The sequence below is a fragment of the Gallus gallus genome, chromosome 1, assembly GCF_016699485.2.
Source record: "Gallus gallus isolate bGalGal1 chromosome 1, bGalGal1.mat.broiler.GRCg7b, whole genome shotgun sequence".
NCBI lineage: Eukaryota > Metazoa > Chordata > Aves > Galliformes > Phasianidae > Gallus > Gallus gallus.
Window position 1 is genome coordinate 12,942,384 of NC_052532.1, and position 27,601 is coordinate 12,969,984.

At 37.4% G+C, this 27,601-nt stretch overlaps 1 protein-coding gene across 10 annotated transcripts in view; it reads right to left on the reverse strand.

Moving 5' to 3' along the window:
• Nucleotides 1-27,601, reverse strand: part of CCDC146 (coiled-coil domain containing 146) — a 72,881-nt gene that overhangs the window by 20,269 nt on the left and 25,011 nt on the right. For all 10 annotated transcript variants that reach the window (XM_015275764.4, XM_015275761.4, XM_015275762.4 and 7 more), the window contains 6 exons: nucleotides 16,997-17,079; nucleotides 11,207-11,416; nucleotides 3,545-3,602; nucleotides 2,860-3,036; nucleotides 2,177-2,250; nucleotides 507-734 (listed from right to left, as the gene is read on the reverse strand). In XM_015275764.4, the coding sequence (XP_015131250.2) occupies nucleotides 507-734; nucleotides 2,177-2,250; nucleotides 2,860-3,036; nucleotides 3,545-3,602; nucleotides 11,207-11,416; nucleotides 16,997-17,079 (830 nt within the window). The remainder of the gene's footprint in view (nucleotides 1-506; nucleotides 735-2,176; nucleotides 2,251-2,859; nucleotides 3,037-3,544; nucleotides 3,603-11,206; nucleotides 11,417-16,996; nucleotides 17,080-27,601) is intronic.

A 27,601-nucleotide genomic window follows, 5' to 3' on the forward strand; every position in this document is an offset into this window, starting at 1 on the left:
CTCAGGAGGAGTCATTTGAAGCTCATGATTGACCTGACAGTTTTACTTTACCAAGTACATATAAGATCATAATTTCAAAGAGAATATGAAAGATATGAGCAGCCAATTCCCACTGAAATCAAGGAGTATGTGGGGCAGAAATGTATGACTCTCATCCAAAAATGAGAATACTGAACTTTTTTTGCTCAGTTTGTTTTCTGTGGGCTACACAGAAAAAAAGGTATTTCCACTGGAGGGAGAGCCGTTTTCCCTTTCAGAGCAAAATGCAGAGCTCCACTCTCCCAGGATTTTATCAAACGTTTCTACTTCTTGATGTTCTTTTCTGAGCCAGATCCCAGAGACCAGCAGTTTATGGAAACGTTTCCAAAGACAAAACCAACCCTGATATTTCTGGTCCATCACAGCTGCAGCATAAAACCTGAAAACAGAAGCAATGCCATACAAAAAGAGATGTTTCAGAACAAAGTGCTCCCTCACACCACACACCTTACATCTACTGCTCTTACCTCTCTACCAGGATCGCCAGTTGCTTTTCTCTGCCAATTTCTAGCAATCTTGCCAAAGCAGCACATTCTTGTTCTTTGCTTTCCAGCAAAGCTCGTTTTCCATCCAGTTCCTTCGTTACATCTTCTCTTTCTTGCAAAATCTTTTCTGTCCCTTTGTCGATGTCGTTCAGGGTACTGTTTAACTCCTGCATTTGGTTATTAAGGTCTTCATTCTTCTTCTCTGCATCGCTGTGGATACGTGTTAACAAAAGAGTAGAGGTTGACATTGCTATGTGTGTATTTAAATGACAGAATATATGTTGTCAGTGTTCATGAGAGCACAAAATTATTTCAAAGCCACAGCTATCTACTCAGCGTGTACAATAGCAAGCTACAGACAGTGAAAATCTTCGCATTCCAATACAGTTGTGCATCAAACTACAGCTGATCATGGAGATCTTAGCATCGGGACACTGTTAAAAAATGGTAACGGAGCTGTCAGCATCAGTGGATACAGGATTGTGATGCATCTAGCTGTCATTGCAAGGCTGGAAGCTCTGAGTTTGTTCTGTGATGTCTCAGGTAGAAGGAACTCATTTAAATACTCCATTAATAATCTACCCAGTGCACTCTTTAAAATTGCTTTTCTGTAACACAATAGGGAAAACTTCTTATATCTACAACAGCAGAGTTACATTAAGCATTAAGCAGAGTACTGAGGAGAAAATAAAAGAAAACAATCACTTAAATTTTAAAACTGAGAAATTTAACGTAGTTAACCAATAACTTTATTTCTGACAGGGACTGCAGTCAGGCAACACAAAACCCTCTGTGTATCCCTGTATGCTAACAGGGCATATGTGTACTGTTCAGCCAGATGGGCACTTGGCTTCCAGCAGCTGGGAGAGACCAGGCTGATACTGCAGGTACCAGATAGACTTTACACATGCAGAAAGCAGCACATCATGCTCTGATGGAGGAAAAAACAGCCACAGAAACAGAGAAAAGGCTGCTGGCTGGCTTGCTTTCCTAGCTGAAATATTTGACAGTTCACACTGGGAGCTTATAGTAAACCGCCTCTGCCTGACAAACCGCTATGCAAGCACGGAGGGAAAATGCTGGTTTCCTTTGGGTCAGACCTCCACCTGTGAGAAAACTGCTGCAGTTTCACTGAGGCCGATGTAAACAAACTTATGTGCACTCACTGAGATGTAGAACATGCAGAACATGCAGAACAGGCTAATTGCTACGTTATGCAGTGTACGTAACAGCTTAACGTTGTTAACCATTGGGAATCTACTAAGCAGATCCAATATGTATCACTGTAGCTCAGTAAGATGGTTAAATCATTTTCAGCTAAGTTTTGTTCCCTATTTTTCTTTATTGTGCTTAAATTATATAGAAATATAGAATAGTTTGGGTTGGATAGACCTTAAAGATTATCTTGTTCCACCAACACGACATGGGCAGGGACATCTTCCCATAGAGGAAAGTGTTTAAATGGAAAGTATTTCACCGCATACACAACATCTGTTAGAAGGGTGCATGGATTTTGAGTGGGTTATCAATGCTGTTTTAAATTATGATCCTAATTTTAATCAACAGCTGTACTCTAATTAGTCTCTGTAACAAATGGATGAAAGTAAGGAATACATAGATAAGTATATTTATTTTATTTATTAAAAGCATACATTTTTTTCTGATTTATCTTCTCAGCTTCTTTTTTAAGTTGCACTGGAACACCAAGGATCTTAACTAATTCATCCTAGCAACAAAAGAGAGAGGTTAGGTTCATAGCCTCACAATGTGGGTGATTTCACAGAATTAATACTCATTCAGAACTGCTGTGAAACTTGGCCAGAAACGTGTTTTGAAATTATTTGAGCTTATCAGAGGGAGTTGTAGCTGCTGCTTTTGAAAATAATTACTGTGTTATTTACCATGTCGTTATGTCTGAAAAACAAGATTCACACTTGGATGCTATTAATGTCTGCATATGTTATCCATACCACGGAAAGGAGAGACGCTTTGCGCCTGGGTGCGTTTTTTTAAGTTCTCTGGACAAATCTGTCCAAAGTTGGATGTGTTAGAGGAGCCTACAATAACACAACACAGAACATGGCATTCTGGAAAGCATTTTTAATCAAAACCATGACTACTATTATTTCCTACAGGAATAATAGTGAATGTGGGACAGCAGTATATCTCACGCTTATTGGAAAATGATGAAATCCATACTGTAATGCCATTAAATGATTTGGAATGACAAGCAACATCCAGTAGATTCACTGCATCCTTAGACAAAAGCAGGCCACACCCATACACACATAGAAGCACAAACACGAAGATATGTGCCTAATTAATTTTGTGTTACTTTTAAACTATCCTGGTCCTCCAGAAGCTTTTCCACTTCTTTCTTATCTATTAACATCAGCTTCTGCTTGGATGAAATGTCTTCTTTCATTGCATTAACTTCTGCTTTCCTTTGGATTACTTCTTTGTGGAGCTCATCACACTCTTCTTTCATTTTTCTCATTTTCTTATCTGCTTCCTTTAAAAATGAAGTAGAGATTGAGATTTTTCCCTTTACATTTTTCAGGTTTCAGATATTACAAAATTCTCTGGTGTTGAGTGATGCTAACATTTTTTACAACAAGGTACGAAATATGGTCTTTTCTTCTACTGATAATTAGCAGAACTTTATTTCCAACAAATATCTACACATTCACCAGGATTCATGACTGCAAGTGTATTTTGCATACTCACATCCTATAACTTGTAGCTATCTGTACATTACATGCATATCGCTGCATACTGTAAAAAATACTAAGTAGACTTAAGAATATCCAGATCTTTTATGAACCATATGAGCACTGCTTCCCCTACAGTTATCAGACCTGAACCATTTACTATCATCTCTCCTATAAAATCAAGCTATTAATCTTTCTATGTAAGTTAAAGAACTCTAGAGCCATGCACTGTGAAAATATTGTCAGAGATGTTTTGGTATGTTAGCAAACAGAACAGAAAACGTGGCTTTTCTCACATGTTGTACTTACACCTTGCTTTGGAATTCTTTCATATTCTTTTTCCAGAAGTCTTTTCTCTTCTTGCAAACTGCAGGAAAATCAAAGCAGAAGTAGATGTATTAGTAATACACCAAACAAGGAACAAGTACTGAAGCCTGTCTTCTGCTTGACTGCCATGGATGGTGAGCTATAATGGGGGACAGATTAAGGGTGTCCTGATTTAAACAAAGATTGCTGTCTGCTAACTGAAAGATAGGTCATACACAAACATCATTGTTTTATAGTTCACATATCTAATCCAGTTTGATCCGGATTTTCTTAGTCTTACCACCTTCCATAGGGTTGCTTTTGTGCCTCCTTCACCCCTGTGCTGACACTAACAGAGTTAGGGGATCAGAAACATGCTACACCCACAGGTCCTCTCTGCTGCAGAGCACAACATTTCAACATGGAGCTGAGGAAAAGGAAAGAGTAGGTACGGAACGTATATCCACAAAGAGATCACATGTCAATGGAAGTGCAGTTGTGGGTATGAAACTTTCTTCCTTTGACTGTTCACATTCGCACTGCAAACAACTGTAAGTAAAGTTCCTCAAATCTAAAATGGGCTCCTGTGACAAAATATTCCTGAAAAGTGACCGGGGATGTAGACTAAGGCAATGGGACATAGTAGCAAAGTAAACTGAATAGCCAAGTTGATCATAGAATGGCCTGAGTTGAAAAGGACCTTAAAGATCATCTATGTCCAAAACTACATTTCAATTTCATGTCTCGCAACAGAGACAGATGATGAAGGAGGGCAGAAGGAGGAAAGGAAAGTATAGGAGAGCTCTGGGCATGTTTTTAGCCATGTTGCCCTGAGAAAGTTGAAGGAGTAGCAACGAAAATGGAGCTGAGTAAACAAGCATGTTAGACTTATAACAGGAGCTTCCTGATGGCAGATAGGTAAGAACTGATAAATATCACAAACTAGCTTTGGAATCAGTGAAGGAATATATCAGTACAACCCCAGTGCATGCAATGAACAACTCTGAACCTAAATGAGGTATATGGTCTACAGCAGCTTGCATGTTAGCACAACCAAACTGAGCTTTAGTCCTTGTAGCACTGGTGGGAGAATTAGGAAGCAATTTCTCTCAATGCAATTAGTATTAGCGATGACGCTTTTTGAGTCTCAAACTATAAATGAGTAATGATTACAATTAAGGAGCAGGTGAAACAACATTCTTTGTCCCAGATACACAAAAGAATCAACTTCTAACAATAAATCTGTGTTTGTTCCTCCAACGTGAAGATGTGCTGGTCAGGTCTCCTGGAGACTCAGGGTTGTCTGCAAGAATCTGCTATCCCACTCTTTAAATAAAGGGAGCATTAACAGAGGCAGACAGATCTTCATGAAATAGCTGTGTCACTTGAAGTTGTAAACTGTGGCTAGAGAGCCCTGGAGAAGCCTCGACTGCCCAGAGCAGATAGAAAGTACAGTTCTTCTGAATGTGGATGATACTGAAGAGAAGCAGCCCATCAGTATTACTTTGACACCTTCCAGGGGCAGCTTCAGTCTTGGCAAGGCAGTGGTTTGCTTTTTGGGTGGTGGTGATGGTGGGGAGAGATGAGCTGACTGGTGGCCTCCTCCTCACGGAGAATCCTCCTTTGGATCTCTTGTTCAATTCTTTATCAGTGTTCTGTTGTTTTTTGTTTTTTGTTTTTTCCCCAATAACTGGTTTCTTATGTTTTGTTCCTTGAACAAAAGGAGCAAAACTTACATGCATAAGCCCCAGATAAAGACTTTTCAATCAGTCAAGGGAATAAAGCAGTTAAAAGAGAACTGAGCTGACAGTGTTGCAATCCAAATGCTCATGAAGAGCAAGCTCTGACTCAGATGAAGAGCAAAGAGGAAATAAAGGCACAGAGTAGAACTTTTTATTTACAGTACGTACGTATATTTTTTGTGCAGGCTGCAAGTATACCTCCATGGGAACTGCTGTGTCTGAAAACTAATTTGAATGCCTGAGTGTAGGAAAAGTTATTCCAAGAAAAGAAGATAATTTTAGATCAATCTTCCACCCCCCAAAATTGTAAAAATATTTATAAAAGAAAGTTCTGTTTCAAAATCTATTCTAAATTGAGAAACTGCACAGAACAAGATTGCAGACAGATACAGGCATATCTTGCAGTGTGTGGTGCAAGTACAACTGAGCAGACAGAAGCATCAGGTGGTTGCTTTGCTGAAGCGGGTTCAGGAGTTACTCCTTTCATGTCCCACTGGTTATAGACGATATATAGACAAGGCATCAAACTGTGCTGAAAATTGAGCTACTTCGATTTGGTGATAGCATCTTTGTTCCTGTGTACAATGCCTCTGAGCTACAGCTGAGGTCTACATTGGAATGCTGTGCTGGTCAAACTCAATATTTCCACCCACTGACAGGTTGTCTAAGTGTATTAATAAGTTAATAGTCACAATTTGTATTCCCAGCATGTTTGGGCAGGATTCCTAGCAGGACTCCTCAGGATTGGCATAATCACACTAATTGTAATTAATGTCCACTCTGCAGAAATACCCACACCTGTCTGACTTCCACAGAACCTGATTAAATAAGTCCTGCTCAAATGGATTAAAGAGGTACTGCAGTAGTCGTCATCAGTCTGCACTGTGCCCTCTTTTATATCGTGCCAGACAATCAAAAGAACAATCCCAAAAATTAGGAGGAGAACACAGTTGGCACTGTTTTCCTTTTGTCACATTCCTCACTCATGAGGACAGATTCCTGTGGAGCCATTCCAACCTCACAACAAAGACTCTGACATCCATCAAAAGTAAAATGATTTGAACACCTCATTTTCTGTGACATAAACAAGGGCAACAGGACACTGTAAGCACCGAGTGAAGTTGCCAGAGGAGCTGGCATACTGACTGCTTTTACACAGAAAACAGTGAAGGGATGAAAAGAAAATGGGGGCAGAAGGAAGAGGTGAAAGACACGGTAAAAAGAATAGAAAAATGAAGAAGGGAAATATTATTTTTGAATGTTACCATGTAATAATTTCAAAAAACGTGAACATTTGAATAATTTGCTACATTAGTTTTGCATACTTAACATTCACTTTTGCAGATTGCTTTTTACATTCTGTTTTGCTAAAGCTCGTGTTGTCATCCTGACATTGTTGGTTTTCTGGCAAAACCATATTTTAATTTCTGAAAATTGTTTACATTGGATGCCCTTTAGAAAAATTGCCTTTAAAAATTGCATTTAAGGCTTAAAATGAATGTTTCAAATCTGAACTTAAATTAGGTGCTAAAACAAAACTCTGTTTCTGTGCACTCAGTGAGTGCTATTGGTGTGATTTATCTTACCCTCGTGAGGATATGGTTTCAGGAATTGTTATGACTCAGTTTAATAGATCACCACTAATAAATATTGAACATCTCAAATCTCCAGGCTTCTCCTCAGCTGTTGGCCACAGAACCCTCAAGACAGCTCCAGGGTTCCTAAGAAACTACTCTGTGAGCCAATGTAAGTCATTAGAACAGCTAAAAAGTCATCAAATCAGACTTTTTACTTCTTTTTCTCTTTTAGTGAGTTAAACTGGCTCTCAGAGTTGAAGTCACTTATGGGTGTGGACTCGGGCAATGGAGGGGGAGAGGAGCAAACACCTGGGAGCAGGAATGGAGTGTTTGTGTTTCTTACCTTGCTCTACTTATTTTCGTGAAGTTCAATAGCAGTACCGTGCACTTAAAGCTATCATGGATGCAGATGTAATGAGTTTAAAAAAAAAAAGCATGTGGAAAATTGGGCCATTAATGAAAATACATTCCAGACTTTTCCCTCAGAGATGTCCACAGCTGCAAACTGCCACAGAAATAAAATAAAACTGTCATAGAGATTAAGAAATGTAGTGGTAGTTGTCAACAAAGGTCCATTTCAGTTCCTCAGAAGGTAAAAGAGCCAGAACCTTCTCAATGTTATGAATCCCAATACACAAGGAAGTGAACTCCTTCAACTACTCTTACACATAGCTGGGACTGCTCAGGTACTATAGCAAGTGCTCAGCACTTCACAACTACAAACCTCCCAAGTAGTGACCACAAGAAGATATCAGAGCTGACAAGTAGCCAGCATGGCATTCCTGTAAGGCTCTTAAGGCTGTTCAGTTTGTACACACTGGAAATGCAGTCACAAGACGAGCTGGTAACAACTTCAAACTGTAATCTAATTTATTTATTAATTGTAATTCTTTACTAGATAAACTACAGATAAAAGCTTTTCCCCTTCTTAATTACTGAGTGACTAATACTGAAATAATTGCAAGCATTGAAGCAATTTTCCATACTTGTAATGCTTGTACAAGGACAAAATCTGTTTTGCAATCCTGATTTGCCTGCAATAGCACATAGGACTTGAGTGAGTAGCCATTTTGCTAGCTGGGTAACTGGCTATGAGGGCTGTAGGTTAGACTGGGCTTTGGAGGAAAACTGTTTTCAAGAATCAGGCATCCTTAACCACACAGACTCCAGGTATAGCTAATTTCATTTTAAATTGCTTACTTTTTAAAGTGTAGGTTGTATGTTCATTTATATGACAAATTCATTATTTATCGATAATGAGCTATAATTGGTGCTACGGTCTAATAAAGCAAAGCAGCACTTCCTTATTTTATCTCAAAAGCCAGGGCTCCAAAACTCACATGGGCACTAAAATGAAATTTTTCTTCAAGACAGAACCCATCACTGCTGATCTTATCGATCCTTTTTCAGTCTGTATTCTTACTGAGGCACTTCCAGTTGTGCAAAACAATGAGTAATTAAAACAAAAGATGAAATACCAACTTCAGATGTTGAAAAATGTATCTGATCTGGAAAAAAAAATGTTTACAGAGGCAAGAAGACAGGAAATGAAAGATGGAAGCGAGAACATAGAACACTAAGAGAGACAAAATATTCAAATGACAAAAAACCCCAACAGTGCTATGCTTTATCACTACTTCTCTTCAAGAGAAAAAGAAGAGATTACAGAAACAAGGAAACAGAGGGTCTGCAGAGGTTCTCACTTGCTTCCATCCAAGCAGGCAAGATCTTACTCAGGGCTCCTAAGAAAAAGATAAAGCAATAGATAAGAGACATGGATTCCCTTCAAAGGCTTTTCTCCTTCACGTTCCATTCAAGAAGGTAAATAAGCAGTATGCTTGTTTTCAGGCTAAACAGCCATTAGTCATAATTCCCGAAGTTTTGTTGTAAGTGCCAAGCACAGCTGGGACTGTTATATTAACACAGTTGGACGACAAGGGAAACTGTGCTCCAGAGAGATCAATGGCCAAGAGAGGTCGGACCACGAGATGAGATTCTGTCCTGAGAAGTGAAGGGAACCCAGCAGACACCTAACACCTTAAGATGACTCTAAGATACCTTACAGTATCTTTGGTGAGGTTTGCCCCCAGGCTGTGACACTGCTTATGCAAACCTTCATGCCAGAAGGTATAATTTTATTATGTGGAGAAAACCATCAGGCATAGAGTTCTTCATTTTACATGAATGCTTTTCTTAGATAACCTGCTACTCACTACTCTATTCTGCAACCTCAGTTTCACTTATTTTACTTGAACCAACACATTCCTTCTTTACAAACATATTCACATCTGCTGTCTGTTTTTCTCCATAGCTTGTTTCTCATTTCCACACCTACATTCATTTATTCATTCCTCACACTGATATGTAACTCTGCCGGTCCTATTCATTCTACCCTTCTTTAACAATAAAATCCCTCTCATCTCTGGCAAGTTAGTGTATTCTCTCCCAGAATGCAAATCTACAGATAACTGAGGCACGTTCTCCTCACATCAACCCCACAACAGGCATGAGACCTGGTGCTGCCACCAGGCATGGAACAGACGCTGAATAAGGAGCATCTAAAAAACCTGTGGCTCTTCACTTTAGAAAGTGGATAAATGAGGGGGAATGCAACAGAGGTCCATCAAATCATCCTGCAGCAGTGAAGACAAAGAGGAGTCCAGATGTTTGGCCTCATCCTGTACAACTACCGACATGAAATGAAGCTGCTAGGAGTCAAAACAGATGAGTTAGGCTCGAAACAGATAAGTGGTGGCAGTGCTTGTGGAGTTAATCTGTGGAACTCATTGCCCAGAGTGTTGCAATGCCAGAAGTTTATATTGGCTTAGGAGGAGACAGGAAAAGTTGAAGGAAGAGGGATCAACTGAGGATTCCTAAATAAAGAGGAATGCATTTGGCTCATGAAACCTCTGTATCACAAATGGATGGTGGCTGTGCTTTTGGTCGCTCTTAGGTACTGTGCCATATGGACTTTGGGTCAGGCCCTACGGCTGGGTTTGATCTCATGCAAAGCATAAGACCACATGGAGGAAGCTTCTTATAAAAGCAAAAGAACATTTTTCACAGTATTGCTGACCCAAACCATATATTTTTAATTGGCGCTATAAGATTTTAAATTCATATTTAAAGATCAATGGAGTAAATGTTCAAGGGTAATTGAATATCTCAGCTGTGTTTCTGCAGAACATATAAATCTCCCTTTGACTAAAGGTAAAAAATAGAGTATGAGTAGATATCCCCTAATGATACAAAACCCACCATTACTAAGGAAATGTAACACAAATTAAAGAGAAATGTTTGAACAGTGCGTTCTGGACTGCTTGTAAGTTTCAATACATTCTGTATTTAATAATTATTTCAGGAAGTCTCATGACGCTTAGTTATCTCATAGCGAATAATTTCTTCCAGATGATTTCTCTATTTCTCCCACTCCCAATTTGCTTCCTTCTCAAGTTTCCCTGTTAGAGAAAACATTTGGCTCTTCAAAAAATATCAAGGAAGAACTGCCAGAAAAATCCACTCTGTGCAGCTCATACAGCTCTCCTGATTTCCTTGTAGAAAATTAGTTTTAACTGCTGAGTTGCTGACATTACTTATATAGCTTTATGTGCCAGCTGAAGTATTGCTGGCTTGAAGATGGGTAAAAATGCAAACACTCCACAAAGCGAAAATATGAGGCCATCTCCATAGGTACATATTTTTAAAAGTACGATAGTATTGTTTGTAATTTCACTGTAGAAGCAACAAAGTACAAAACACTGATGTGTAAGTGATTCAATACAATATTGTGTAATAAATTTTCATAAAAATTTCAAGTATTCACATCCTTCACAGCAAATTTCTCACTTCTCAGATGTGAGAGTATAGAAATGCTTTTCCTATTTTAAATGAGTAGAAAATCCTGAATAAAAGGTGTTCTTGATGTTAAAAATAGTGTTGAGTCCATTTATGATGTCGTTTCCATAAAATCCCATTCTCCAGAGCTCTGAGATACTTCAGCCATTAGTACTGAAGATGTCCTTAGTATTGAAGTTGTCCTAGACTAGAATTGGTGCTGAAAGTTTTGCCTCTCTAAATGTTAACCGCACAATATGATAAAACTCAAGTTGTGGTTGTATTTCAGAGGATACCTTTTAAAATAAAAAATTATCTACAAACCACACACAGGAGTAATTTTATTAATCACTGAAATGTTGTTACTAGGCAAGTTTGTTCCAATTTGCTTAAAAATGCCTGTCAAGAAATACATCCATGTCAGGTGGGGAGGAAAATGAATTACGTTCTATGTTATTACCTTTTCAGACAAACTATGATAAAACAATCAGAGATTGGCTGTTATCACTTACCATTTTATCCTGAACTGAATTTCATGCTCTCTTTCTTTAATAGCGTTGTACTCATTTTGGCAATTAAGAAGCTGTTGCCTTATTCGGCAGACTTCACTGGAAGATTCTTCAGGGAACTGTTCTGCTTTTTCCAGTTCATGCTGCTGCTGTTCCAGGTCTACACTAAGACGTTTGGCTTCCTGCAACAGCTGGATCTCAGATTCCTGTAAACTACATTGAGTAGAAAAACTTAGACCTAAGCAATAGGAAGCACAAGCTCTATATTTACATTTATTTACATTTCTGCAGTATATAAAGCAATGTTTTGGAGATGAGGCTGGATTAAGTCCTGCGCAATACGCTTGGATCTCATGGCTGACCCTGATCAAACAGGAGGTTGGACCAGAGACCTCCTGAGGTCTGTTCAAACCTGCGCTGTTCCATGGCCTCATGAGAACAGTGAGACTTGTTGAAAGGGGATTTTCTGCATCTAATCTCATCTAATTTTAACCAGATGAAAGATGATCAGTTAGTCCAAGTTATTCAAAGTTATTCTATCTATCACCTGCCGGAATCAGTGAAGAGACAGAAATTCTTTTTATCCTAAGGGGTGCGTGGTATCTGGTAGTGGTTCAACTCACGGATTACACGGAAAGCATTCTGAATAACTGAAATACTCTGGAGGGATAAGCAACATTCTACTGCTTAGCTTCAGTAACTACACAGCGTGTAGAAAAGGACGGAAGTGAAAATCTGGAATCTTTGTTTCCTGGCATGAAAAAAATGCACTTTCTCTCCTACATGACCTCTTACAGCAGAGACAAGTATGAAGATGAAAACCAATATTTAGGTTTAAATCCCAAGCAATTACATTCAGTAGTAAAATTCCCATTCATAGAGAGTAAATGCACCCCTTTCAGCACAAGTTACTGTCTTAAGAACTCAAGAAAGGGATTTGGTCTACAACACAAAACGTTTTATCACATCAGTGTGCTGATCAGCATCAGGGCAGTGTTCACCGGTACAGGGCCCAGCCTGGGCTGTACATTGCCTCAGTGTTCTTAGCTAACACCTGGACATGTACCCAGTGCTGAGCTATGTGCTGCTGTCGCTGGAGTGTTACCAGCAGCTGAAGCAGCTCACCTGGTGATCTCAGGCTGCAACTACATTTATGGACTTCTCTGGAGACATATTAATGGAACTGACTGATTATCTGAAATCAGCTGTGCCACCAAAGTCTGGCTTCACAGAAACAACAAATTGTAATATTCTGTCAGTCATAAGAGGCTGATACTCACAGTGTGTTTATGAGCCTGCATGGTGATAGCCAAATGATGTATCTTAAGAGCTGTTATTAAAATACACTGGTAATTATGGAAGAGTCTTGTTGAACTGCAGCATGAAAATTCTTATACGCTGTTTGATATGCAAACTTAGTCTTCTTGCTATAGCTACCATTGCCCATGCCTTCTCAATATTATTAAGTCATAAACTTTATACAATGGCATGCTACAGTTAGTAAGAAGTAATGAGGAAGAATAAAGAACTCAATCACTTGCCCTTAATTAATTAAAAAAATGTAATTTATTATTTTTTAAAATTTATAATCTCCTATACCGATAATCTCTATACCAAATTCTAGCTCAAAGATGACAACTGTGAGTACACTACAAGATAAGTAACAACAAAATTACATCACACCGAAGAACAGAACTCAGATGGTAACAGTAAAACATAAAATACATAACTAACTACACGGCATATGGCTGAAAGAACAAAGAAGGAAGAGTTTTATTTTGTTTAACATCTCTAGTTAAATAACCACTTTCTTTTTTAGAGCAGAAAATAAGAAAACCACAGACAAGCAGGATGCAAGGGTGTGTCTTTATCATGAACTTCATGCTTTGATGTATTTATTGACGATGTATAATAATATTTCAAGGGGAAAATAGTTTGAGAGATCTATGCAAAATCCTAAATTATGCTTAGATCTTACTTAAATAAGTCAAAAAGAATGAAATTGATTTGGGGAGAAAACAGAATCGGATGCAATAATACACACTCATTTATAAAATAATTCTTACATTAAACATAAATTTTATATAAAAATTACATTAAAAGTAAGTTCTTCCATAAAAACAAAATTCTTATGATTTCCTTTTTTTCATGATTATGTAAAGAAAAATAAATTCAGAATTTAATAAATCAGAATCAACTACTGAATCTAGACCAGATCTTATACTTGCCAGCAGTATTTTTTCATGTGAAGGTTTAAATTCCAAGGAAGAAATGATTGGAAATCTACACAGTGTACATATTTAGAACCCCATGTGTGCAAAAATATGCTTGCCCAGTCTGATGTAGCAACTTTTGCATTAGTGAAGTGACAAACAATTTCATTTAGACTTAAGAAGATAAGATTCCAAAACTGTCAATGAAGTATCATTACATTCTTACAGCTTGTTGTGTGAGAATATTCATATTTCGTTCCTTACTGGGCTTTGGGCAGCCTGATCTCGGGAGAGATGTCCTGGCCCATGGCAGGAGACCTGGACTAGGTGACCTCTAAAGGTCCCTTCCTACCAAACCATTCTATGATTCTATCCTTTTGTGCAACTCACAATTGAGCCACACGTCTGTTTGGCCAAAGAGGTTTTCTAGGATGAAATATGAGTGCAGGTACTTAAACTTCAGATGCAGCCTCACTGCAAAGCAGATGGGTGAGACAACAGCAGAAAGAGAAGGCAGCCTGTTTGCAGAATTTCAGTAGTGCAGCAGACTTTCAGCAATGTGTAACAGCCTGACTCAGTGTGTCAAGGATCTTGTCTGCCAGCTGACATCTCTCAGCTTTTCTGAATACCAAATTAAGTAAAACTGAAACCAAGAAATAATGAAGTATTTACCACCAAGGAAAGGAACACAGTATGCGCTAACCAGTGTGTACTGCATCAGCAGCCTTAACATGATCTGCACACTTATTAATTTCACTCATCACATTAGCAGATCTGCATTAGATACCAAGAAATCACCCACATTGTTTTGACAGAACTGTCACAGGGATTTACACTGTTTATGGTGCATAAATCTCAGCTTGTTCCCTCTGACACAGTTGTATGTAAAATTGTATTCATAAAATCATAGAATCACAGAACATCCCGAGTTGGAATGGCCCACAAGGATCTCTGAGTACAACTCCTGGATCCACACAGGATCACCCAAAATTCAAACCCAGCGTCTGAGAGCCTTGTCCAAACTCTTCCTGAACTCCAACAGCTTGAAGCCATGGCCACTGCCCTGGGGTGCCTTTTCCATGCCCACCTACCTGCCTCTGGTGAAGAACTCTTCCTAAATTTATTAGTTACCATTTCCTGGTAATTAATGACAGGAAGCACAGTAATAGTACAAGCTAGGGAGGGTCAGACTGGACTTTAGGAAAACTTTCTTCACTGTGAGACTGGCCAAGCAATAGAACAGGCTTGCTAGAGAGGTGGTTGGTGCCTCATGCCTATCAGTGTTCAGGAGGCATCTGGATAATGTCCTCATTAACTTTTTGTTTGCCCTGAAGACAGCTGGGCTGGTTGATCTCTAAGGTCCCATCCAACTGAACTATTCTAGTCTAGTCTAGTCCAGTCTAATATTCAGTCTGAACTTCCCTTAGGTTATATCACTGACTAAAAGAAAGAACTACACTCAGTTTGAAGACTTTCTCACCAAGCATCACTTCTTTCTGCACAGCATTTACCAGTGCTGGTAAACAAAAGACATCCTGCCCTGGTGACCAATTAAGTGATGAAATTCAACTGTAATAGCTGAAAAATGAGGTATTGATCCACAGAGTTTTACTGAAGAACTAAAAATTAAAAATTTATGTTGATTCTTCTGAATGATTGTAAGAAAAGGACAAATGCCTCATAGATGATCCCAAAAGGTCTTGCTCAGTACAGACTGAAAAGAGCTTGACATGAGTCATAAGCACACTAGAACTATTACTTTTCTGCCTTCAGAACAGATTTTTTGGAAGGGTGGGCAAGGTTTCACCTCAGTTGACTGAGACCAACAGTATAAACTTATACTGACTTATCACCTGGACTCTGGTTATAGTCAATGGACAAGAACAGATGCCTGCAGATATCTGTCTAAGGAGAAAGTGTATGGCTCCTGTTATTGAACATCAATGGCCTCTAGGTACATAGTTCAGCTGTGCGTATCTATAGAAATGTGGGTAGGTGAATCTCGCCCTTATTGTTTGGAAAGTCCTCAGAATATAGCAGAGATTCTGATACATTTTTGATTATTGATTTCCCTTGCTTTCTTCCAGTAGTAGGAGGAATTAATCTGTGGAAAGTAGCATTAGTGCATTCATGTGTTAGTGTTTTGCTTTGACACGTGGCTAATCCAAGTAGAGTGCTTTGTGACTCTCTCCAATTGACTTTCTTGCAGATGTACAGCAATTGCATACTTCTGTGAGAACAATGAAAGGAATGAGGGCTGTAATCTATCATCCAACACACTTCTAGGGCATGATTTAAAGTAGTCAGATGGTTTAAAGTAGTTTTATGCATGAAAGAAAATAGTTCAGTCTTGTTTTCTCTCAGGCAATATTCCACCTATTCTACCTTCCAAAAAAAAAAAAAAAAAGTTGCCATTATAAAAAAGTATGTTTTATATTTAAAAAAATGCTATGAAAATATGCAAAATAAAGTAAGTAGAGACACGATTGCATTTTTTCCAGCCAAAAAGTGGTTTCAAATTAACACTGGCTAAATGTAAATCATGTTCAGTAGTTACTGGATTTCTCCTTCATCTCAGGTATGGTAGAAGCATTTTCAGTCAACTAAAACAAAGCCCACATCATATATTTAGCTCTGAGCATCAGCCTTGGAGCTTCTATGGCATTGAACTGGTTTAGAAGCACTGCTTTAAATGTTGTTTCTCCAAAATATTTGACGTGCACTGATCTGAATAAAGTCAGATGACTTTTGACACAGCCAAAGCCTTATTCTAGCTTCCCATTTTATTAGGATGAAACTATAAGACTTCTAACTTTAGGATCCTGTGTTTTCAGGATCAAACATATTAGTCACAAAAAGACTATTGCAAATATTGGAGTCCTGCCACTCTATTCAGCCCAGTAATGCAGTACTATTCACTCTTCTTTTCCTTTCACTCAAGGAAGTGCTCAAGCCTGGCACTCAGTTACAACCACTGTCCCTTCTCTTGTCTCACCAGAGCAGGGCAGACTCACAGCTACCACACCTAACTTCAGACTCTAAAGCTTCAGGTTATAACCTTTTATATTTGTTATCAGACCTGTCTGATGTGACTGTATTTTCGTAGGGTAAAATTAATCCCTATTTAGATGTGGAATTATCTTGATTTCCTTCTTAGAAACAGCCTTTTAGCTTCTTTAATTCTCTCTAATGTATTTGCTCAGCAGGTTTGAATACATTACAATTCTGGTTACATAATATTCAAATATATCTTAATGTTAAACTTGTGTATCATTTATTGCAGCTTGTGTTTCCTTCAATTGCCTTTATTATGTTTATATTAAAAAATATGTTGTCCAAATGAGCATTCAAGTGCCCCTTGGATCTTCATATTAAACAATATTGTTTTTTATTCTCGGTCAGAGTGTAAGTAGTCACTGTAAGAAAGTTATAAGTGATAATTCAGCCTCAACCAGAAATTTACTTTAAGCATGTAATCTTTGGCTACTCAAAGTCTAAAAAAGACAAGGGGTAAGTTGACAAACGCATTATTTGCACAGAAGCAAGTGAAGATACACTTAGAAAACTGTAAATATTGTACCTTCTCACAGTTTCATGCAGCAGGTTGTACTTTGCCTTCAGCTCAGCTACTCTGGAGCTGGTGAGTTTTCCAGCAGAAAATAGCTAGGGAAGAGAAACAGACAGTTATGAAATCTGCTAAGCACTAATATATTCATTATGCTGTAATTTTTATAACCATAATTGACTCCCTTAATTTAGTGAGGTTTTGGTTATGAAAAAGAGCAGCTTGGCTAAAGCTGGACTATGCCAGGCCACAGAACACACTGCATTATGCATCCACACAGGCCTTCAGCAAACTCCAAGAGCAAACCGCTTCACCTACCCAATGCTACAAAAGCCATGTGTCTGAGCTGCAGCTTACACATCTCTTGAAGATTCTTCAGGTGTCTTCAGGGCAGTAATTTGGCCAGATGAGCCAATGCTTAATGTAAATAGGAAATAGAATATGGGCCCAATTTTGCCAATGAGAGAAACCACAGCAGCAATACAACGCCACCTGATCTGGTTTTATTGAAGCTGTATTGAGTTCACGGAGGCCATAGCCAGTCTTTTGGGGTAGCAAGTCAAATCTGCAATTTCATGGAAACCTGCTAAAATTTTGGTTGTGCAGATCTTCTGAAATAAGAAACAAATCTTAGTTGTCGTCTGATGCAGCAGCAGGAGAAGCCCAAAAGTCATTATGCCCTTTAGTCCTTCAGGCCCACAGAGAAAAAGGGGGAAGGGGAATGACTGTTTACAAGGGTGGATAGTGATAGGATAAGGGGGAATGGTCTTAAACTGAGACAGGGGAGATTTAGGTTAGATATTAGGAGGAAGTTTTACACACAGAGGGTGGTGACGCACTGGAACAGGTTGCCCAAGGAGGCTGTGGATGCCCCATCCCTGGAGGCATTCAAGGCCAGGCTGGATGTGGCTCTGGGCAGCCTGGTCTGGTGGTTGGCGACCCTACACATGGCAGGGGAGTTGAAACTCAATGATCATTGTGGTCCTTTTCAACCCAGGCCATTCTATGATTCTATGATTCTATGATTCTATGATTCTATGATTCTATGATTCTATGATTCTATGAAATGCCTTTCCCAAGGTGAGCTAAGAACCATTTAAGAGACTCATATGTGGTCTATTCTATAGAAACCTTTTTCTTGAATACCAAGGAGAAATTGTCCAGAATTAGCCCTACAGTCAGGAAGCAGACCTCATGTGAATGTACCGGAGGAAGCATATATTGTGTTGATAGATGTTTGATTTATTTATTTATTTAAGATTTGCTGCAAAATATTTCAGGATAACAAGGGCAATCTTTATTTTATATAGCCCTGTGAAAAGGAAAGCAGATCTAATCTGGTTTTCATTTCTTTGCATGAGATTAAAGATAAGCAACTCTCAAGATATTTATTTTGGCATCTTTTTCAAGCTAAAGATACTCTTCACTTGAGTTCACAGTACTGATTAACTCTTCTGTGAGAAAGAAAATATTTCTCCATCTCCACCCCCTCATTAGCCTCATGTGAAAGTATCATTTTTCTAATTAGGTATTATCTCATTATTGTCCTTTCCTCATGTACATCTCATCTATACCTCTGAGTTCCAATTTATCTTTCTGCTTATCTTCTCCCTGCAGACATAGGTCATGAACATCTCCTCAGAAATAAGCTTACTTGTCCTTGAGTCTGTGTTTTCTCCTTTATATGCATTAGTTTTCTACATGTCTTACGCTTAATTTCACAGTTCAGTTCAGAGGGAAGTCTATTCCAAAAAGGACGGCCCTACACAGTGTGAAGACACCTATCCTTGAAAACTTTATAAGGCAGGCTATATGGATAGCATAACCACCATGTGGAAATGGGGCAACACTTGTGAAAACTGTAATCACCATACAGTTCCCATTACCATCACTTTACCAGGGATCTGAAGATTTATTACTGAAGCCCAGCAAATTGCTTTCTCCAAAAACTCTTTTTTTCTCTTTCTTGAGAAGAAAGAAGGGAAAGAAAGGAAGGAAAGAGGATATAGCTTGAGGAGAAAAATATCTGTAGAAGAAGGGGAGGAGAGTGTGTGTCAACTGCAGAAAAAATTTATTTGTGGTGATAAAACCAAATGAAGGATGATGCCCCTGATATATTGATATATACTCCTTTCAAGGCTTCTTTTCCCACATCTGTGATAGTGGATGATGTGTGAATGAAGTGAACCTCAGATACCATGCTACCTGAATCAGTGGTTACTTCCAAAAATTCACTGGATGCCCAGAAAGGGATAGCATAGACTGTTTTCCTTACACCTTTCTATAATGATGATGAAAAAACATTTTCTATTAGTAATAATAATTAAGGTTTACACTGGAATAACAATAGGTACCCTTTTGGACCTGGAAGTATTGTTGTGCATAGTAGGGGGAAGATGAGTAACAGCTTTTTGTAAATGGTGCTGAAGATATCTGTCTCCTTTTAGAGTCAGTTGTAAAGAACAGTGTAACAGACAGGATCCATGCTGTTTGCCATCAGGTGGCCAAGAGGTAAGCAGTTTTGCAGCTGGAATGACTTTTCTTCCTAGAATCTAGAATGGAGATAGAGCCAAGAAATTGTTTGTCCCTTTATCTGCTGGAAAGGCTACTAACATCCCTGAAGCAAATATCCTCTTGTGGTCATGGACATACTCCAGCTAAATGTCAGCAGCACGAACAGGCAACAAGGAGGTTGAAAGATATTATTTTTTATATATAGTGCATAATCATGAAAGGCATACACATTGTACTAAACCGTTGTCATATGGAAAGAAGTATAAAATAGATGCAAAACAGCAGATTATTTCTGTCAACAGTATGTGGATGCCACTGGCATAACCAAGGATGAGCTAATTTCTAAAGTATGAATGTAAATGTTGAAACCCAAACACAAATACGGACACAGTCATGAAAGACTGTACAGCCACTATGAACATAAATACATGTCTTTTGGGGCCAATCATGCTGTTCTTAACTGCTTTAGGATATGATTTTCACTGTGTTTCCTGCAATTAATGCGAGATGGCAAAGTCACATGTTCATTACCTTGCTAGTCTGACTGAACATCTGTGATTCTTTCTTCAGAAACTCATGACAAATGACGTAAAATGACTGACTGACTTATTCAAGCAATGGGTTTCATTTAAACATCAAGGAATAGAAAGAAAGAAAAAAGAAAAGATAATGCCTGCATGTATACAACACTAACCTAAATTTACTCTTCATTATAGACATAAGATATATATCTATATGATATATACAGATATAGGATTTACTATTGAGTTACAGGAATAGCACAAATCCAAATTACCTTCATTTAACCAATGGAATTTTAGGATGTGACTTGGTGTCAACTAAGTTTCCACCAAGTTATCAAAATATTAACTCCTAACAAACTGTTTTCTCTTTCTCAGGAAAGTATTTTCCCTGTTAAATCTCCTCATTAGCACGTGTTCTCAAGTTACTCTTTATTCCAATAGTATTTAGTCATGTGCACTGCTATTGATAGATTTGATTTACCCAATGACAAGATCCAATTCATGGGTTTAACTTAAGTTGAAAATGAACTTGGATTCACATTATGTTCAAATTTAAAGTACGGTAACTATTTTAACTTTTGTTCTTCTCCAGAGTTTCTTAGAATATTTTATTATTCCATAGTACAGAAACAAAGACCATTTTCCTTCATGGCCTGTAATTGCAGACCTTGCATATCTTCTTCTGTGGGGACATGCTTCTGCCCCTGACATTCCATTCCAGGTCATCTCATCACATATCTTTCCCATATTTTTGTTTACAAGGGCAAAGATTTTATGGTGGAGAACAATATAATCTTAGTTTATTTTTAGCCAAAAAAAAAAAAAAAGAAAAGAAAAGAAAGAAAAAAAAAACCAAAAAAACAAAAACAACAACCACATGGAAGAATCTGAGGGCGATGATCCAGAACAAATCTGTACTCATGAGGAGAAACTTTAGTTTTATAAGCTGACTTAAATAGGGATACCTGAAAGAGTGAGCATTATTTGCTTAGCTAACGGTCCAAACATTGACTCTTACTATACAATCTTCAAATCAAAACATACAAAAATCCACATCTTGCTTTTTGCTTACTTTCATTTGGCTTTAAAAGAAACTGTTGGAATCAGAATTTAAGTCATGTCAATAATTTTATGTGTTTGTGCTTACAGTGGGTTTTGTCCCAAATGGTATATAAGATGTAGTGAGCGTTCCTTTTCTATTTAACCTTTTAACAAAAAAATTCTAAATTCTGGTAAAGCCAATATAAATATTAACAGTAGAAAAAAATATATTAAACTAATTTAGCTGAAATGTAAAGCTCTGAACTGATTAGTCAGCATACAGCTTTAAGAAGTACACTGTAGGCAAAGTCCAGAAGAACTGTAATAAAACTGAAAGATTTCCCTGCCTCACAAACTCAACTGATTCTTACTAGGAATGGTCACCTATCTCGGCATAAAGTGAAAGAAAAACTTCCACTATTTTATTTTTATAGTTTGCACAAATACAACTGTGGAAGGAAAAAAAAAGCCTATATTGAAAGATGTACACCGGTACCAAAGACCTTTTTGTGATTTACTGCAAGAAAGAACTATTTGCAAAAGGCTCTGCAATTCTTAGCTGAATAACATTTATTTTGTGAAGGAAAATCTTGTACCATATGACTGTATTTTATAGAGTTTACCCAAGAACACTGCCATGAGTCCTGACATGCTTTAATCTGCCTGTTAATTTTGTATAAATAGTCTTCCTTTCCTCAGCTCACAGACCTATTCTGTTCTGAAATCAGAGATATGGGTAATATTTCTAACAGGACCTGTAAAGCCGTATGGTGTATAACAGTAATTCTTCCGAAGTCAGAACAGTAAAAATCTCAACCAGGAATATTAAACCCATATATTGAATTCCTGGATGCCAGCTGCCTCTCTAAACTACAGGTTTTGCATTTGGATCTCAGAGAAGTATATAAAAAGTCTTTTTTATAACCACATGCCATAATATAAAACATTTGTACAGCTTTATTACTCAGCTCCAGCATTAGATTTCTTTCTTTTATGTCTTTTTTTAAACACTGAAAGCCAAATTGGAACTAGAATTCATAAATATTTCTTTTTACTTCTATTTTTGAATGTTGACAATGGATGACTCATATTTTCCTTTGAGAGTCTGTCTAATTTGAATTAGGGTCACCTTTGTCTTTTTTATCATAAAAGGCATGTTTTGACACAGGATAAGTAACAAATTAACTCTTAAGCATAGAAATGTTGTTTCTCTATAGCAAACTGATGTTGGCTGTGGGGATAGATGGAGTATAAACATTATTCTTTCCTAGTCAGGCTTCTACATCATGGTAAAAATTTCAGACAACTAACATAAGTTAAATACACGGGTATGTGCAATTCTGAGTGCATATACACTTTCATTAATTTGCCTCTGCACACAGATGAGAAGGCCTTATTTCATTTCATGTGAGCAGTAAGAACTGTTACACATAATCTGACACAGTGCTGTAGAGAATAGCAAATAGAGAATAGCTCAGCTGCATAATTAAAATCTGCATCTGATATTGATCTGATTATATTAAGTTTTTAAAAATTATATAAAGTTATACTATATCTATCAGCAATTAAATAAATTTTATACTGTTTCCATAATATCTATTATAAAAAGCATATACAATCATTAACACGACTTTGTTTTAAAATACAGCATAATATAAGCTAATTTTAAAAAATCTAATTGAAATGGTTTAAGCAAACATTCATTTCCCTGATGCTTTTCAGCTCATTCAGGCTAAATTTGATTTAGCAGGAAAGGTTTTTACATAAAATGATTAACAAAGCTTAGGAAGACATATAGACGGACTTTGAACAAAGACATTACAGTGTCTCACGTATCATTTTGGAAGCAAAATAAAGTTAATCAGTTTTTTAAATAAATGATGGTCCATCTTACAATGAACCTGGTCTAGTAGCATTTATTTTAAAAAAGACATAATTTGTATATACCAGAAACCATGAAAGGTTAGCATTTCAAAGCCAAAACCAGCTTTAATACAGACAGAAAGGAGCATAGATTCTAGTTCAAGAAAGTCTTAATGAAAGTTTGGATTATCTGACTGGTTGTCAAAAAATGGTTATAAAACCACAATACTCAAAGTTAAATAAAGAGTAATCTGGGTTAAAACATAATGTTGTTGAAAAGATGTATGATAACAGCTGTGTCCATAAAGAATAGAGAAAACAGAAGTTAAGAGAGCTCTATTTTCTCTATAAGTTAAAGAATGTATACAATAAATGACATCAACAAAAGAAATCAAACGAAGAATCATTAATTTATGGAGTTATAAATAATAATCATTTTAAGGAAATGTTAGGAAAAAAAGCCCTGCAGTTGAGGTGAGTGCATAATGCTACAACAAGACAGTAAATTGTAAATTTGTATAGAGTTGTAGCAAAGGCAAAAATATCCAATTCCTTTGTTCTGTACTTGAAACATAAGAGTGATCTATAGCACCCAACTCATGTCACTAGAACACATAGATTGCTATTTGTGAGGAAATGACGATATTAAATATAAATGACACATAAGATGTGAAGATGATAAAAGTACACCTTTTCCACTCAGTGAGTGAGAACAAAACATAACGTTTCTTCAAGGAATGAGCTTTGTGCATGACTACTGGCACTATATATGACAGGAATTCATGTCTGAAGATGATTTTTCTACTCCTCTGATGAATTCTAAACCACACTCATAATTGTAATGTAAAAAGCCACGTGGAAAAAAAATGATCGTCTCAAGAAATTCAGTATTTCAGTACAGTGTAAGAATTTAAGTAAGAACATAGTATAAACATTACAAGACTGCATGAAAGAAGGCTGTGTGGAAGTAGATGTCTTGTACAAGGTATCTAACATCCTAGAGGTTCAGAGGAGAGATGCTTCCCAGAGTGCATTAATGTCTCCTATAGAAGTCAGCATTAGACCCCAGAGTCCAGAGGAGGGTCACGAAGATGATCAGAGGGCTGGAGCACCTCCCCTACAAGGACAGGCTGAGAGAGCTGGGACTCTTCAGCCTGGAGAAGAGAAGGCTCCACAGAGACCTTATAGAGGCCTTCCAGTACCTGAAGGGGCCTACAGGAAAGCCAGGGAGGGACTTTTTATAAGAGCATGTAGTGACAGAACAAGGAGAAATGGCTTTAAACTGGAAGAGAGCGGATTTAGACTAGGAATTACGAAGTAATTCTTTACTGTGAGGGTGGCAAGACACTGGATCGGGTTGCACAGAGAGGTTGTGAATGCCCCCTCCCTGGAAGCATTCAAGGCCAGGCTGGATGGGGCTGTAAGCAACCTGGTCTAGAGGGAGGTGTTCCTGCTTGTAGCAGGGGGTTGGAACTAAACGATCTTAAAGGTCCAACCCAAACCACAATTCTACAAACAACAGACACAACAAAAATGGCAGCGTGCTTCAGCAGTGGAAACTATAGATGAGTTTCCAGGTTTCAACCTTAGGGAAGTAACTTTGTTCAAGGAAAGTCATCATTCAACAACACACAGTTAAAGCAACTAATGATAAAATAGCCAGTAATATTTACATTCCTCCACACATACAAACATTTCTAAGCAAAGGTTTGTGATAATTTTCTTTGAGTTTGTTGGATCTGTATTGGCCACTTTAAGAAAAAAAAGCAAGAAGATGCATACAAGACAAAAGTCCAATGTTTAAGTAAGAAGTTATAGTTAATGTTCCCATTCCCTACAATGCAATCATAGCTCATTTTATTGCTTGTAAGATCACACATTTCTAACTAATATAGTTGTTGTCTTCTGCTGAATTAATAATGGTCTATATTGAAAACAAGGAAAAGAATGAGTGAGAAGCTGGAGTAGTGAGGAAAAAAAGAGCTTGTGAATGACAACTGAAGGTGTCTTTTTTCAGTTCTGTGTTAACTACAACGCTCTGGAAGGAACTGAGATCACTTGGTTATACTGGCCAGAGTGAATCTGAAGTCTGCAGTCTGGCATACAGCCAGTTCTGTAATTGCTGTCTTCCAGTCCCTGTTCGTATCAGTTATTCTAATCTGTATTTTGCTTTTCTCAGCTTTTCTTTCTCATTATACAGTACATCAGGTCTTCATATATTTTGAAACACACCCGAATTTGCTAGATAATCTGGGTAAGCTAAAATAAATTTTCCTTATCTAAATAGAGAATAATTGGAAAAATGGATGAAGATTTGGTGGCTGCTCGTGGGTGGTTGCCTGGAAATTCTTTTTTATTCTTTTCCCCATACGCCCATAAAAGTAATTACATAAAAATAGGAAAGTGTATATCTTTTTACTGGATTTACTTTTACCTTTCTCTTTTAACTTAATTTTTTCTGTTATATTAGTTTTATACTATTACATTACCCTTTCTTTTACTTTACTTACATTCAACTAATTAACATATTACACAGCACTGAGTAGAATCTTCTAATTTTGTTGTTTTTTCATGTTACTTTACTATCTGAAGCAAAACAGAACAAATTAAAAACAAACAAATTTGTTTCCTTCAATCAGTGAATCCCATGAAATAAATGCACTGCCAGTACTGCATAATCCTGCCCTATGATAAAGATCGTGGATGAAGATTTTGCTGAAAGGGATAGGAACCTTTTAGGAACAGGAATCCTCGAGTAAAACAGAAGAATACTTAAGCTCAAAAACCAAAATCACTTGTGCTTAAATAGCTGTTCCGTACACTTGCATAACTCTTTCCTATAGCCTTACTAGCAATAAGCTTTCTAACAACAGTTTCTCATCAGAGCTCTCTTGAAAACCTCCTGCAGAAAATCCAGGAAAAAGTGAGCAGTATCCAAGAACACACTGCATCTCAGGGAGTCCTTTCATATGCTTTTAACTTGACTTCAGGTCAACTAGCCCCTCACATAGGACTGCTCTAGTTTTCCTGAGTCAGTAGGTGGGTGTAGATAAGATGTTGATAAGAAACAGACATCACAATACGAATGGCAAATAAGAGTGTAGAAAGGAGAGGATCTACTTGATAAATAAGATACACTTTCATGTGAGCAAAACTAGAGAAACCCATCTCCAAGTACATTAAAATCTGTCCACAATTACTTTCTCGTTTTTAGTAGACTATATTCAAATCAATCACCTCAAAGCAATACACCAAGAAACTCATCTGTGATTTTAAAACACATTTTCTTTAACTCCGATATGATGTAAGTAAGAACTACAAGAACTTTGACTTTCCCATTTTTGAATTTCCAGGGTTTTAAACTTCTTTCAGGACTCTCCATACATAAATAAAACTAAGCCACGCTTTAAGATTCTGCAATCTGAATACTGAACTAATTCCTCACATGCTTTTGAAAAAAATACATCAAGAAAAGAATGGAGGTTAATTATATCAACCACAACAACAGTAGTGATTAATATCAATTACTCATAATATAAAGAAAGGGAATTATTTGCAAGCTTCCTAGAAATGACTTACTTTCAGTATTCCCTAAAACCCGTTCATTTTAGAGAAATGATAGAGCCAACATGTGTTTCTAATTAGGGTTGCAGATACTGCAAAATAATGAAAATGTATTCCAAGCTTTAACAAGACGATACCATTTTCCACCTCTTCATTCCACGCTGAAGGTTGTTTAGTTATAGCAAGGCACTGTGACTACACTTACTGTTATTTTATTGCATAAAATAATCCAGTGCTTTACATTATTTTTTTCTTATTTCAAACATTTGGAATGTCTCTTCAAACAAGTATTTTGTCTTATAATATGAGACAACAGAAAAAATCCAGGGATTAAGATATTTTATAGTTTGTGTACACACAGGATTTCAGTACAGCATTAGCCACTTAGCAAGTGGCTCTTCTTGCCAGCCTGCTGTGTGAGGTTTGGAATTTTCTAAGCTGTTTATTTGAAGAGCTCCTCTTAGTTCTTTTAATATTCAAATGTTTAAACATTTAGAGAAGAAAAAGGGCAGATGTTCAACACTGAATGGAAAGCTCTATATCTCTGTCAACTCCTCTGTTGTGTCCACACTGTTTGGACACTTACTGTACAGTTGGTATTAGCATAGGGAGAAAGCAGCACTGTCTCGTAATGTTTTTTTCAGAGACTATGTGTACGTTGCAGGGCAAGAACAGGTACAAGAGTACTGAAACCATGCTGTCACTCCTACATTTCTATCCACAGTGCTGGTTAACAGTCTACAGAGAATCAATTTCATCTCGTGTCTGAGTTGTTTGTGTCTGATACCTCCAAATAGTTTAGACAAATGCTTGGACCCATGACAACACATTAAGTGACTCAAAGCTTTCTCCTCAGGTTCTGTCCACGTTTGGAAGCTGAAATAATGCAAGTATTTTCAGAATTTTTTTTTTTTTTTTTGTATTTCATGAAATGGTTCAAAATTTTGCCCTTTTCTATTTCTCTAAAAGTTTAAATGCAACAAATAAGATAAAACTGAATTCAAATGTGGCATATCATTATTTCTTAAAGAGAAGGCATAAAATTTATGTTTCTTTGAACTCTGTTGCCTAGAAGAAAATGACTTAATTGCATTGGTTACCCATAAAACAACCC